Source organism: Moschus berezovskii, chromosome 1 (assembly GCF_049115385.1).
Source record: "Moschus berezovskii isolate FMDL1 chromosome 1, NW_MosBer_1.0, whole genome shotgun sequence".
In the NCBI taxonomy this organism is placed as follows: domain Eukaryota; kingdom Metazoa; phylum Chordata; class Mammalia; order Artiodactyla; family Moschidae; genus Moschus; species Moschus berezovskii.
Genome location: NC_142460.1, coordinates 87469288 through 87482425, shown reverse-complemented (window position 1 = coordinate 87482425; position 13138 = coordinate 87469288). Strand labels below are relative to the sequence as shown.

The window sequence follows — 13138 nt, the reverse complement described above, 5'->3', positions numbered from 1 at the left end:
AGCAGCAACAGAATCTCATGAAGGAAAAAGCATTCTTTTTCTATGTAATGTACAACTCTACATATTTGCCAAAATGCAATGTGCAGTAAAAGAAAGGGCAGCATTATCTCCTTCGTGGAGGAGGCATTTTAGTTTGGTGGTATGGAATGTGGGCTTTGATACCACATTTTCACAAGGTTTGAATTTTGGTGCTTTGAATCTTTAGTTAAGGTACTTAACCTCTCAGTGCCTAAGTTTCCTCATGTATGAAACAAAATAATGAGAGTCCTACCTCACTGGGTGATCCTGAGGATCAAAGAGGGCAATATATGTAAAGTGTTTAGAATAGTGCAGGGTCCATCATCAGTTGCTGCTATTATTGAGACTGAGGGCACCGTCAGGAACTGCTTTTCTCTTTGCTTGCTTAGTCTCTGTTCCAAACAATTTCTCTTTCTCTTCTTCCGTATTTAGCTAACTTCTTGGTGCTTCTGCCTATTTCTTGCCCTGTTTTAAATTTCATTTTGAAACATATGCTAATGCTGTGAACTTCTGTAAAATAAATCCTTGTTGGTAAAGAAACAAAGTCAACCTAGAGTTTTCAAAGCAAATTTGTTTTTTGCTTATAAAGCAGAAAATCATCAATTCCTTATTGTTTTTCTGATTGGTTTTCATTATACTATGCTTGCACTTAAAGAATATTTTAGAAACAGAAGCTTATGTTAATAAAGTCTATCGTTATAGAATTCATCTCCGTGAAACTGTTCATGTTTTGTAATTTATTTTTGCCATTTTATTTGTCCACCAGTGCTACCTCATTAATTCAAACACTAGGTCTGAATATTAAGTATTATCATAGAAAAGAAGGCAGAAAGAGACTTGGATTCTTTTCTGTGCTACTTGTTAGCTTTGTAAAATTGAATAGGCCATTTAATGCTAGTAAGTATGTTAATATCTACCGTTAATGGAGCATTAATTTTTGCTAAAATTAAATAACAAGGGCATAATATTAAGAGTTTATTCAGTGAAACTGTATCTGAGATACTTAAAATGTCTGATTCATCAAAAGAAGATGGAATTATATACAGAAGGTGGTAGAGAGCCTGTTACAATGAAGAGTATCATAAAACAGAATTTTTATCTCACTGTATGTGTATTATAAAAACTGTGGTAACAGTTACCCAAACTTTTTCAACAACACTTGTGTTTTTGGAAAATTCATCCAATAAATAGATAAATAAAATATTTAGGGGAAAATAAAGCCACAAGTATCAAATTGGTTTCTGTTTCCTAGAAAATTTCTTAGCCACCTGATTCTGGTTTCTAGCCATGTCATTGCTATCTACCATTGGTTCTTGTGATAAGTGATGAGGAGGAGGAGGAGGAGGAAAACTGGCCGGGTGGTATCTATAAAGTAATGCTGTACTCACCATCCTTCACTGCTACACCATCTCCTGCATTGGTTAACTCCTGTGGCCCCCGTTGTCCCTGTTCAGGACTCAGTTGCTCTTCTGCTTCAGATCTTTCTGTGTCTTGTGCATTCCTGGCTTTTAAAGTCTTCCACAGTCATTTCTCCTAAGATCCATTTGTTTTGTCTTTTACTCATTAGTTAACTGCTAGTGTTTTATAGGGCTGACTTCTGGTACATGTTTTAGTGTGGAAATAGTATGATTTATCATATTACTTCTTATCATGGGATTGTTTCTGTAGAAGTTAATATAAAACACTGTATTATAGCTGATTCATATATTCACTTACAACGAGGTTGTTCTTTAGTTTAAAAATAATAGAGCATGCATTTTAGGATAATTCAGAAATAGTATTTATGTTAAAATAAATGTCAGATTTCCCCTCCTCCCTTACCCCTCTAATTTTATGTCTTCATTCTGCTTAATTTTAGGACGAATAACCTTTATAGAGCCAAATATTCAGAACGTACCAAGAGATTTTGAGATAAAAATGCCAACAGTAGTAGAGGAAAGCCCACCTTCCCAAGCTCTAGGCAAAGGCCTACTTCCTACGGGCAGGTAGACGATTATTTGTCTTCATTTGTCTTTTGGGAATATGAATGACTCAAATGTATTTATTTGTTTTAATATACTTTTGGGAATATGAATGGCTCAAAAACAGCCTATTGCGTAAAATAATGAAATTAGTTTAATTTTCCATTCTAGGCATACACATTTCTATTTCGAGCACTACCCATTTCAAATCTTGAGTCTGTCTATGAAGAAACTAGTTGGCAGTAAGAAGCTGAAATCCTGCGTCCCTAATTATAATCCTAATTATATCAACCAGCACTGTATGCTTCTTTGTTAGATATTAAAGGGACAAGTTTAGCAATGTCTGAAATATCTCCCTTCCTGACATCTCCATATGTCCACAAAAGGAAGGAAAAGCACAGATCATTTATATTAGGTACGGTCAATGAGATTTATTGAGTTGAGTGAAGCAGTTTGTGGGAAAGGTTATTACAGAAATACCTTACATCCTGTTCAATTGAATGTTTGCTGAACAAGGTCTAGTATCTTTATTAAGCTTTAAAGTGGGTTTCAAATAAGGCTTTTATATTTCTTAGATGGAAATATTGACTTACTGAAAAGCTCAGACCCTTTTCATGTTTGAGACTACCTCATGTCCGACTTTCAAAGAAGGCAATGGCAAGCCACTCCAGTACTCTTGCCTAGAAAATCCCATGGATGAAGGAGCCTGGTAGGCTGCAGTCCGTGGGGTCGCTAAGGGTCGGACACGACTGAGCGACTTCACTTTCACTTTTCACTTTCACACATTGGAGAAGGAAATGGCAACCCGCTCCAGTGTTCTTGCCTGGAGAATCCCAGGGATGGGGGAGCCTGGTGGGCTGCTGTCTATGGAGTCACACAGAGTCGGACACGACTGAAGTGACTTAGCAGCAGCAGCAGCAGCAGCATGTCCGACTGATGGATGTTTTTTGCACCAACAGAGGAGGAAAGAAAAAGGGCTGTGGCATGAATGCCAGGTGCCAGGAAAAGATGGAAGAGAGAACCTCAGACAGAGGAATGCCCTTCTCAGTTAGCATGCGACATGCCTTTGTGCCTTTCACAGGTAAGGTGACTGATGATGGTTTTGAGCTTCTTATTGTTATGGGAATGGTTTTCAAAGCAGTGATAAAGCGAATTATGAATAAGACTCAAAAGAATGCATTGTTTCTTCCTTCTTTCCTCTCTTTGGTGGAGCCTATTTTTCCCTTTTGCGTTGCCGGATTTGTAACAGTCACTCATAGCTGTCTTCATGATCTGCTCTGTGGGAAACTTCTGGGGCATTTGCTCAGCATCCTGCTGAAATCATGTTATCCTCTGTCTTTGTCAACCTTTTTGTAGAATCCAATGAAGTTTGTTAGTCCTCATCCTCTTTGACTTCTCTACAGCATTTATCATTCTGTCAACCCTCTGTTTCCTCAGTTTTTCTCCTCCCTTGACTTCTTTTTTTTTTTTTTTTCTTTTTAACATTTTGACTTTAGCCTTTATTTCAGAAACTTTTAATCTGTTAACCAATCAATACGTGACATTTGCTAAAGGATAAATTAAGGCTACACCACAAATCAATGACCTGAAAAAGTTGTTTAACTTTATGAGTTCATTTGTGGGCATTTATCCATAGAATGTTGGACGATATAGCAGAGTATGAGTTCATTTCAATGGAGCAGGCGGGTGGATGTGTAAACTTTACAATTTCTGCCAAGGTCATTTGGACAAAGAAGCATTCTGGATTTCCCTGGGGAAAAAACCTCAATTGTTTTAGTACTTTTGATGATCAGTAATATTTTTTATATTTGTTGTTCAGTCACTCAGTCATGTCCGACTCTTTGAGAACTGATGGATGCAGCAGCCAGGATTCCCTGTCCTTCACCATCTTCTGGAGCTTGCTCAAACTCATGTCCTTTGAGTTAGTGAAGCCATCCAATCATCTTGTCCTCTGTCTTCCCTTTCTCCTCCTGCCTTCAATCTTTTCCAGCACCAGGGTCTTCTCTAATAAGTCGGCTCCTCATATCAGGTGGCCAAAGTATTGGAGCTTCAGCATCAGTCCTTCCAATGAAAATTCAGGGTTGATTTCCTTTAGCATGGACTGGTTTGATCTTGCAGTCCAAGGGACTCTCAAGAGTATTCTCCAGCACCACAGTTCAAAAGCATCAATTCTTTGGTGTTCAGCCTTCCTTATGGTCCAACTCTCACAACTATAGCTGACAACTGGAAAAACTATAGCTTTGACTATATGGACCTTTGTCGGCAAAGTATTGTCTCTGCTTTTTGATACACTGTCCAGTTTTGTCATAGCTTTTCTTTCAAGGTGCAAGCGTCTTTTAATTTCATGGCTGCAGTCACCATCTGTAGTGATTTTGGAGCCTAAGAAAATAAAGTCTGTCACTCTTTGCATTGTTTCGCCATCTCTTTGCCATGAAGTGATGGGACTTGGAATATTAATGTGCTGTATTCAGCAGAAGTTACAAGAAAGGGAAGGACTGAGCTTGTCCATCCACATACAGGGTACCATGAGCCCTTAAAGGAAGGCATGCTGCTTCAAGAGTGCACTCCGCCCTCTGCTTCAAGACCAAGCTCATTCCAAAGGCTGAGAGGTCAGTTGTGGGTTCCTCGTCTGCTCCCCAAGACAAGATAGATGTGTGTGGGATTCTGTATGTTTATCCTGCTGCTGTACAGACTGGTGTCCAACTTGGCCACAAGGAATTCTGTCCAGCTACCCCCTGGCAGGGTTGATTAATGAGGCAAGCCTTTGGGCATGGTACATGCTACATCTGCTGGAGGGCAGTGATGGGCTGGAAGGGGCCAACAGACTATTACTAGAACTTACTAATGGCTTGTAGGAGCTCCTTTCCTCAAACAGGAGGACTGTGGATCTTATGACGCTCTTCAGTCTAAACAGTGTCTGGCCTTAGACCTAACCTCAAAATGAGACACATTTCTCTTCAGAAAGGTTGGGCCTCTAGGCCCTCTGACTAGAACCAACTGAGAACACTCAGTGGGACCATGCCACCCACTGCTAAATCTTGCTTTGCTGCTGCTGCCAAGTCACTTCAGTCATGTCCGACTCTGTGTGACCCCATAGACGGAAGCCCACCAGGCTCCCCCGTCCCTGGGATTCTCCAGGCAAGAACACTGGAGTGGGTTGCCATTTCCTTCTCCCTCCCTTGACTTCTAAAGGCACTTTTTTTTTTTTGGTCTCTTTTTAACTTGTTTTGCTCTTTCATTTCTTCCGCAGTTCTCCCCACTGCTGCTTCCTATTGCATGGGTAGCCCTCAAGGCTGTCTTCCTTCTGTCTGACTTCTCAGCACTCATCATCAAAACCTTTTTAAGTCCATGATCTAACTCCCAAAGTGAAAGTCACTCAGTCGTGTCCGACTCTTTGTGACCCCATAGACTATACAGTCCATGGAATTCTCCTGGCCAGAATACTGGAGTGGGTAGCCTTTCCCTTCTCCAGGGGATCTTCCCAATCCAGGGATCGAACCCAGGTCTCCTGCATTGCAGGCAGATTCTTTACCAGCTGAGCCACAAGGAAAAGCATCAGCCCTATTAGTACACATATTTTCTCTTGTATCTTTTGCCATCTGGCAGGTCTGGGTGAGTGCAGTTAACCAGCTGAATTTATTTAGTTCTGTCAGAAGTTTATATTCTAAGGGTAAAATCATCTCTATGTTAGTGTTATTGCCATTTGACAGTTTTCAGTTTTGCTTTTTAAGTATGAATTACCAGCACTTTATCATTGTAACTGTGTTAAAGTATTCAGTTCTGTGGTGCAACCATTACCACCATTCATCTCCAGAACTTTGCATTTTCTCTAACTGAAACTCTGTACCCATTAAATATAACTCTGCCCCCTAACTCCCACAGCCAATGGCAACCACCATTCTATCTAGAATTTGACCATTCTCTATACTTCATATAAATGAAATCATATAATATTTGTACTTTTGTGCGAGGCTTATTTCACTTAACATGTCTTCAAGGTTTATTCATTTGTGTCAGATTTTTCTTTTTTAAAGCTGAATAATAAGGTTTATTCATTTGTGTCAGATTTTTCTTTTTTAAAGCTGAATAATATTTCATAGTATGTATTTATTCTTACTTAAGTAATAAGATTGTGTTGAACACAACAGTATTTTGTACTGCTTTTGTTTAAAATTTAAAAATTAAGGTAATTTAAATGTATATGGATTTAACCTGAAAATCTCTGCCAATTGAATACATTGTTTAGTTAACTGTCTAGAGTAAGTGTTGATGTATGGTTGGATTTAAGTCTGTTGTCTTGTCATTTGTATTTTGTTCTATCTGTTCTTTATTTTTTAAAAACTGTAAATGAATTTTTATTATTGTTTTATTTCTTTTAAATTCTGTATCTTAGATACTTCGGAGTTTACAATATGCATCACATCACAGACTGGCTTCAAATAATTTTATACCACTTCATCCATAATTTACATTTTGAATGTTTTTTCCATTTCCCTTTTCTTTTAATAGATTTAGCTCCTATGATTATTATAAACTTGCTCTGTAGTTATTTTGGGGGGGCACAGTTACCATTTACTTCCCAGTAACAATATATGAGAGTTGGACTGTGAAGAAAGCTGATCACCGAAGAATTGATGTTTTTGAACTGTCGTGTTGGAGAAGACTCTTGAGAGTCCCTTGGACTGCAAGGAGATCCAACCAGTTCATTCTAAAGGAAATCAATCCTGGGTGTTCACTGGAGGGACTGATGCTAAAGCTGAAACTCCAGTACTTTGGCCACCTCATGCGAAGAGTTGACTCACTGGAAAAGACTCTGATGCTGGGAAAGATTGGGGACGGGAGGAGAAGGGGATGACAGAGAGTGAGATGGCTGGATGGCATCACCGACTCAATGGACATGAGTTTGAGTGAACTCCGGGAGTTGGTGATGGATAGGGAGGCCTGGCGTGCTGTGATTCATGGGGTTGCAAAGAGTTGGACACGACTGAGCGACTGAACTGAACTGAACTGAACAATAATGAATGTTTCTTTCTCCACAGCCTTGCCACAGAATGTGCTGTCCAACCTCTGGATTTTTGCAATATAAGTAGAAAAAAATTGTTTCTTATTATAGATTTAATTTGCATTTCTTTTATTGTCAATGAAGTTAAGCATTCTTTAATATGTTTAAGGTTCTTTTGTTTTTATTTCTGTGAACTGCTTGTTTATATTTTGTTCTTGATTGCACCTCTTTTTTGTAATATATCAATGAGTCCTTTGTGGTATCAGTTGCAAATATTTTTCTAATTTTTCTTTAACCTGGCTTTTCTTTATTTTGTTTTTTGCCATAGGTAAATTTCTAGTCCATAAATAAATAATTTGAATCCCCTTAATAGCTCTTCTGAACATACAGACCACCTGACTTGTTTTTTGTTGAACGACTTTCCTGCTCCCTTAAGATGTGCACACGTTAGGAACCAATTTCTATATTCACTTATTCATTCATTCAATTAACATCCATTTGTTCCAACCTATTAGGTACCAGGAACTGTGTATTTCTATAGAATGCAAAGGAAGATTAAATATCCTGTCCCTAGTGGCTAAGTGTTATGTGGGAGAGGCATGAAAGAACCTCTCTGACATTTATATTTTGTCAGTGTTATAGGAACCCTGAGGAAAGCACTACCACAGTGGTTGAGGGGCAGAGGTCAAAGGTGTCTTTATATATATTACATACCTTTGAAAGCTAAGCAGAAAAAAGTTTTACATGTTATAGAACTGAACTGAGTCAAATTAAGAGCAAGGTTTTAGCTTTGGATGCATGATCTCAAGGTTCTTTGTTGGAACTGAATTTCTGTCATCCTGCTCAATACTATAAAACTTGGTTTTGTCTTTGTGCCAACTTTTCTAAAATCATTTGTTTCAGGTGGTTTAATATTAGCTGCTGATTATTCTCAACTTGAGCTGAGGATCTTGGCTCATTTATCCCACGATCATCGTCTCATTCAAGTGCTAAACACTGGAGCTGATGTTTTCAGGAGTATTGCAGCTGAATGGAAGATGATTGAGCCAGAGTCTGTTGGGGATAATCTGAGGCAACAAGCAAAGCAGGTAATCTTTAGTGAACATACTTAACATAAATGGAGAGAATTTTACTGATGCAAAAAATTTTTTAAACTGCCTCAATCATTTGCATTTGAGAAGTGATTTCTCCCTGTTTGGATTTTTCATGACATTCATCTGAGCCTGTCTCATGATATTCATATATTCCTTTGTAGACTCAATGTAAAGAATCCAATAGGCTTAGTCTGAAGCTACTTAGGATTGGGAAAACCATATGCATTAGTGATATTATGGTGGTGGTGATGGTAGATATATATTGTGTGTGTGTGTGTGAGTGTGTGTATGTTTCAAATCTCTAGCCTGTAAGCACACATATATTTGTCTTTCTGTATTCACACACTTTGAGCTATGGTGCTTTTTATAGAAAGGTGCTCTCTGAATGTTTTTTGAAAAATATATATTGCTGAACTGTGGATTATAGTAAGTAACTTAGCTTTTTAGTATTTTGAGACCATTGGTGGCTGGCTGATCTGCTTGTGAAATTTCACACTGCCCTTGGACCTTTCAAATAAGCCCATATTAGTTCCTGCTCCTGTTTGACTGTCAGGCACAGGGAAATGAAAGGCCACATTCACACCATTTCCTAGCCTGAATTAACACCATACTTCCTTACCACGTGACCTGTGGGAACTCTAGTGCTTTTCCCTACTTTCTTCAATTTCAGTCTGAATTTGGCAATAAGGAGTTCATGATCTAAGCTGTAGTCAATTCTGGGTCTTGTTTTTGCTGACAGTATAGAGCTTCTCCATCTTTGGCTGCAAAGAATATAATCAATCTGATTTTGGTATTGACCATCTGGTGATGTCCATGTGTAGAGTCTTCTCTTGTGTTGTTGGAAGAGGGTGTTTGCTATGACCAGTGTGTTCTCTTGGCAGAACTCTTTTAGCCTTTGCCCTGCTTCATTCTGTACTCCAAGGCCAAATTTGCCTGTTACTCCAGGTGTTTCTTGACTTCCTACTTTTGCATTCCAGTCCCCTATAATGAAAAGGACATCTTTTTTGGGTGTAGTTCTAGAAGGTCTTGTAGGTCTTCATAGAACTGTTCAACTTCAGCTTCTTTGGCATTACTGGTCAGGGCATAGACTTTGATTAATGTGATATTCAGTGGTTTACTTTGGAAACAAACAGATCATTTTGTCGTTTTTGAGATTGCATCCAAGTACTGCATTTCGGACTCTTGTTGACTATGATGGCTAGTCCATTTCTTCTAAGGGATTCTTGCCCATAGTAGTAGATATAATGGTCATCTGATTTAAATTCACCCATTCAGTCCATTTTAGTTCACTGATCCTAATATATCGATGTTCACTCTTTCCATCTTCCATTTGATCACTTCCAGATTACCTTGATTCATGAACCTAACATTCCAGGTTCCTGTGCAGTATTGCTCTTTACATCATCAGACTTTACTTCCATCACCAGTCACATGCACAACTGGATGTTGTTTTTGCTTTGGCTCTGTCACTTCATTCTTTCTGGAGTTATGCTATTAATTAATAGTAGTTTGCTTAACATCATAGCTATCTGCTAGAGCCAGGATAAGTTCAGAATACCAGAACTTAGACATTCTGACTCCATTATCTAAACATGCATGCACTGATGCTAAATAGCTGCCTCTATTTAGTAAGTTCTTGCATGATTTAATAGTATTTATCCTATATCATATTTTTTTTTTTTGAATCACCAGGCACTCAGCCATCTAATCTAGATCTCAGCATTGCCAAGGTTATCAGCTAAGCGATATCTGAGTTAGAAAGTGTAAAAAGACTAAAAAGAAAACAGGAGGGAATAAAACCATTCTAAATATGATGTTTTAAAAAAAAGTATTTTGAAATTTTGATAATCCCTTTTTTGCAATTTTTCTTTTTAAATTTTATTTACCAATATTTATATAGAACTTGCTTTGTGACAGATGGTGTAACATCTGACACAAACATATGTATATAATAACTCATCTAATCTTAACATATGTATAATAACTCATCTAATCTTAACACCCTGGAGGAGGGCACGGCAACCCACTCCAGTATTTTTTCCTGAAGAATCCCACAGACAGAGGGACCTGGTGGGCTATAGTCTATAGGATCGCAAAGTTGGACACAACTGAAGGTACTTAGCACAATCCTAACAATCTCCTGATGTAGGTATTACTATTGTCAACTAAAAATAGATGCACAACTTGGAGAGTTGTGAGTTAAGTTTTATTTGGGGCAAAATGAGGACTGCCACCCAGGAGGCAGCACCTCAGATAGCTCTGAGAGACTGCTTCGAACAGGTAGTGGGAGGAATGTCAATATGTAAGTTTTTGGTGAAGGTGGAGTTCAGTACCATTAAGCACTCATTTTACAAAAGGTTTTCTGCTAGTTACTAGGGTGTGATGTCACCATGAAGGGATTTAGTGCTTTTCTAGATATGGGGAGATGCAAGGATTGCGATCATAAAATCTGTTCCTAAAAACATCTGTCTAAAGACCTGTCCCACCAGATTTGCTGGAGCACAGAATGCCTCACTGTACCTTGAACTCTCCCAAGGGATGTTGACAGCTGTAGCAACACAGGCTTTAATTTCCATAGGGGCAGGTAGCAAACACCCTTGTTCAGTTGCTGGCAATGCGCTTGGCAAGTACCAATTTGTAGTTGACACTATCCTCATTCTCTACTTGAAGAAATGGAGATACAAGGTATTTTGTGCAAGGCCTCTTTTAAAACAGTGGAACTAGGATTTGAACCCAGGCAAAACACTGCAGATGCTGATTGCAGCCAGGAAATTAAAAGACGCTTACTCCTTGGAAGGAAAGTTATGACCAACCTACATAGCATATTAAAAAGCAGAGACATTACTTTGCCAACAAAGATCCGTCTAGTCAAGGCTATGGTTTTTCCTGTGGTCATGTATGGATGTGAGAGTTAGACTGTGAAGAAAGCTGATCGCCGAAGAATTGATGCTTTTGAGCTGTGGTGCTGGAGAAGACTCTTGAGAGTCCCTTGGACTGCAAGGAGATCCAACCAGTCCATTCTAAAGGAGATCAATCCTGGGTGTTCATTGGAAGGACTGATGCTAAAGCTGAAACTCCAATACTTTGGCCACCTCATGCGACGAGTTGACTCACTTGGAAAAGACTCTGATGCTGGGAAAGATTGGGGGCGGGAGGAGAAGGGGACGACAGAGAATGAGATGGCTGGATGGCATCACCGACTCTGTGGACATGAGTTTTAGTGAACTCCGGGAGTTGGTGATGGACAGGGAGGCCTGGCATGCTGTGATTCATGGGGTCGCAAATAGTCAGACACGACTGAGTGACTAAACTGAACTGAATACTTATTATTAAATTAGTTTGTTTTTTGACCTATTTAGACCATTTACCTACACTACTCTCAAAATTTTCTCAAGAGTTTGTGTTTAACCCAATGAATTCTGCAGTTGTGGGATTTCAGGTGGCTGTAAGATGAAGAAGATATTTATTTCCAAAGACATCCTCCCTATTATGAACCGTTGTAACCTCTTCTTTCTGCTTTTTTAGTCCTATTCAAAGGTGAGGAGAGCAATGTTTATCACACTTCTCTTTTCTGACTTCTAGGCATTTCCTTAAGGAGCAGGTTTTTTATTTTTTTGAGGCAAGGAATATGATTTTATTCAGAAAGCTGGTTGACCTAGAAGATGGCAGACTTAAGTCTCAAAATAACCATCTTGGGCGGAGGGGGGTTCTGGATCCCAGGTTCTTTTATAGAACAGAGAAAGGGAGAAGTTGAAGTAAAGACCATTGTCTTGCAAATATCCCCTGGAATGGCCAGCCTCAAGGAGGGAATGTATTAATATCTTCAAGCAGAGCAACAAGTTTCCCTGAGGCAGGCCTTTAGGGAGGAGATGTATTAATCTCTTCAGGCAGAGGGACAGGTCCCTGGTAGGTTATTATGTATGATTATAATAACAAAAGTAATGAAAAACAAAGGGTAAAGTCAAACAGATCCATCATGGAATCAGAATTGGCTCTTCCCTCCAACAGTACATGTCTTTGTCCCCACTGTACTGGTGTCAGAAAAAGCCTTGAGGGAAGCCAGTAGTAGTGTTAGTTGACCCCATGCACTGTAGCCCACTAGGCTCCTCTGTCCATGAAATTCTCCAGGCAAGAATTCCAAAGTGGGTTGCCATTCCCTTCTCCATAAGCAGCAGTTAATGAAGTATTATGAGGATTTGGAAGGTGTCTTGAAGACTTCTGAATAAATGACAGCCAAAAATAAATCTTCCCTTTTAAGTCACTAACATTGTTTTTTTAACACACACACACTCATACTCATTCATATTCTGCCCCTTCTCTTCTTCTCCCCCCACCTCAAAATGTATTGCTAAAAGGCGGAAGAGGCATTCACTGGATATCAGCTTCTATGGATCTAACCCATCAGTGCAAATCTAGTCATTCCTTTGACTTACTATGAAAAATTTACCAAATTTCTATCCTAATGAGCTTCTTAGGTTTGTATTTTATGTGGTTTTGAACTGTAATTTACATACTGAGTGTGATGAGTTCCTTTCAGATTTGCTATGGAATCATTTATGGAATGGGAGCTAAGTCTTTGGGAGAGCAGATGGGTATTAAAGAAAATGATGCTGCTTGCTACATTGACTCCTTCAAATCCAGATATACCGGTAAGGAAGTACTGAGTGTTAATTATATTCTAGATACTATTCTTCTCAGATGTTTCCATATTATATTTTTTAAAACTTGTGTTATAGGATTTTCTATTGACAGATGTTTTCATCAAGCATTATTAATTAAACGTCAGTAACTTTACTTATCATTATTTACAAAGATGTACTGTTTTCATAAAAGTAGGGACAGAACTGGAATAGCAAAATGAAGTTGATATATGTACTACTGTGTCACTGTGGAAATCTTAAACATCTAGGAATTGTCTGATGCTTTAGGATCTTCCCTGTAGCTCAGACGGTAAAGAATCTGCCTGCAGTGCAGGAGACCTGGGTTCGAGCCCTGGGTTGGGAAGATCCTCTGGAGAAAGGAATGGCAATCCACTCCAGTATTCTTGCCTGGAGAATCCCTTG

General features: G+C 38.9%; 1 protein-coding gene across 1 annotated transcript in view; it reads left to right on the top strand.

Moving 5' to 3' along the window:
• POLQ (DNA polymerase theta) overlaps window positions 1-13138 on the top strand; it is a 112571-nt gene that overhangs the window by 82664 nt on the left and 16769 nt on the right. The window contains exons 23-26 of the mRNA XM_055436418.2: window positions 1877-2003; window positions 2939-3060; window positions 7885-8069; window positions 12613-12724. Of these exons, the coding sequence (XP_055292393.2) occupies window positions 1877-2003; window positions 2939-3060; window positions 7885-8069; window positions 12613-12724 (546 nt within the window). The remainder of the gene's footprint in view (window positions 1-1876; window positions 2004-2938; window positions 3061-7884; window positions 8070-12612; window positions 12725-13138) is intronic.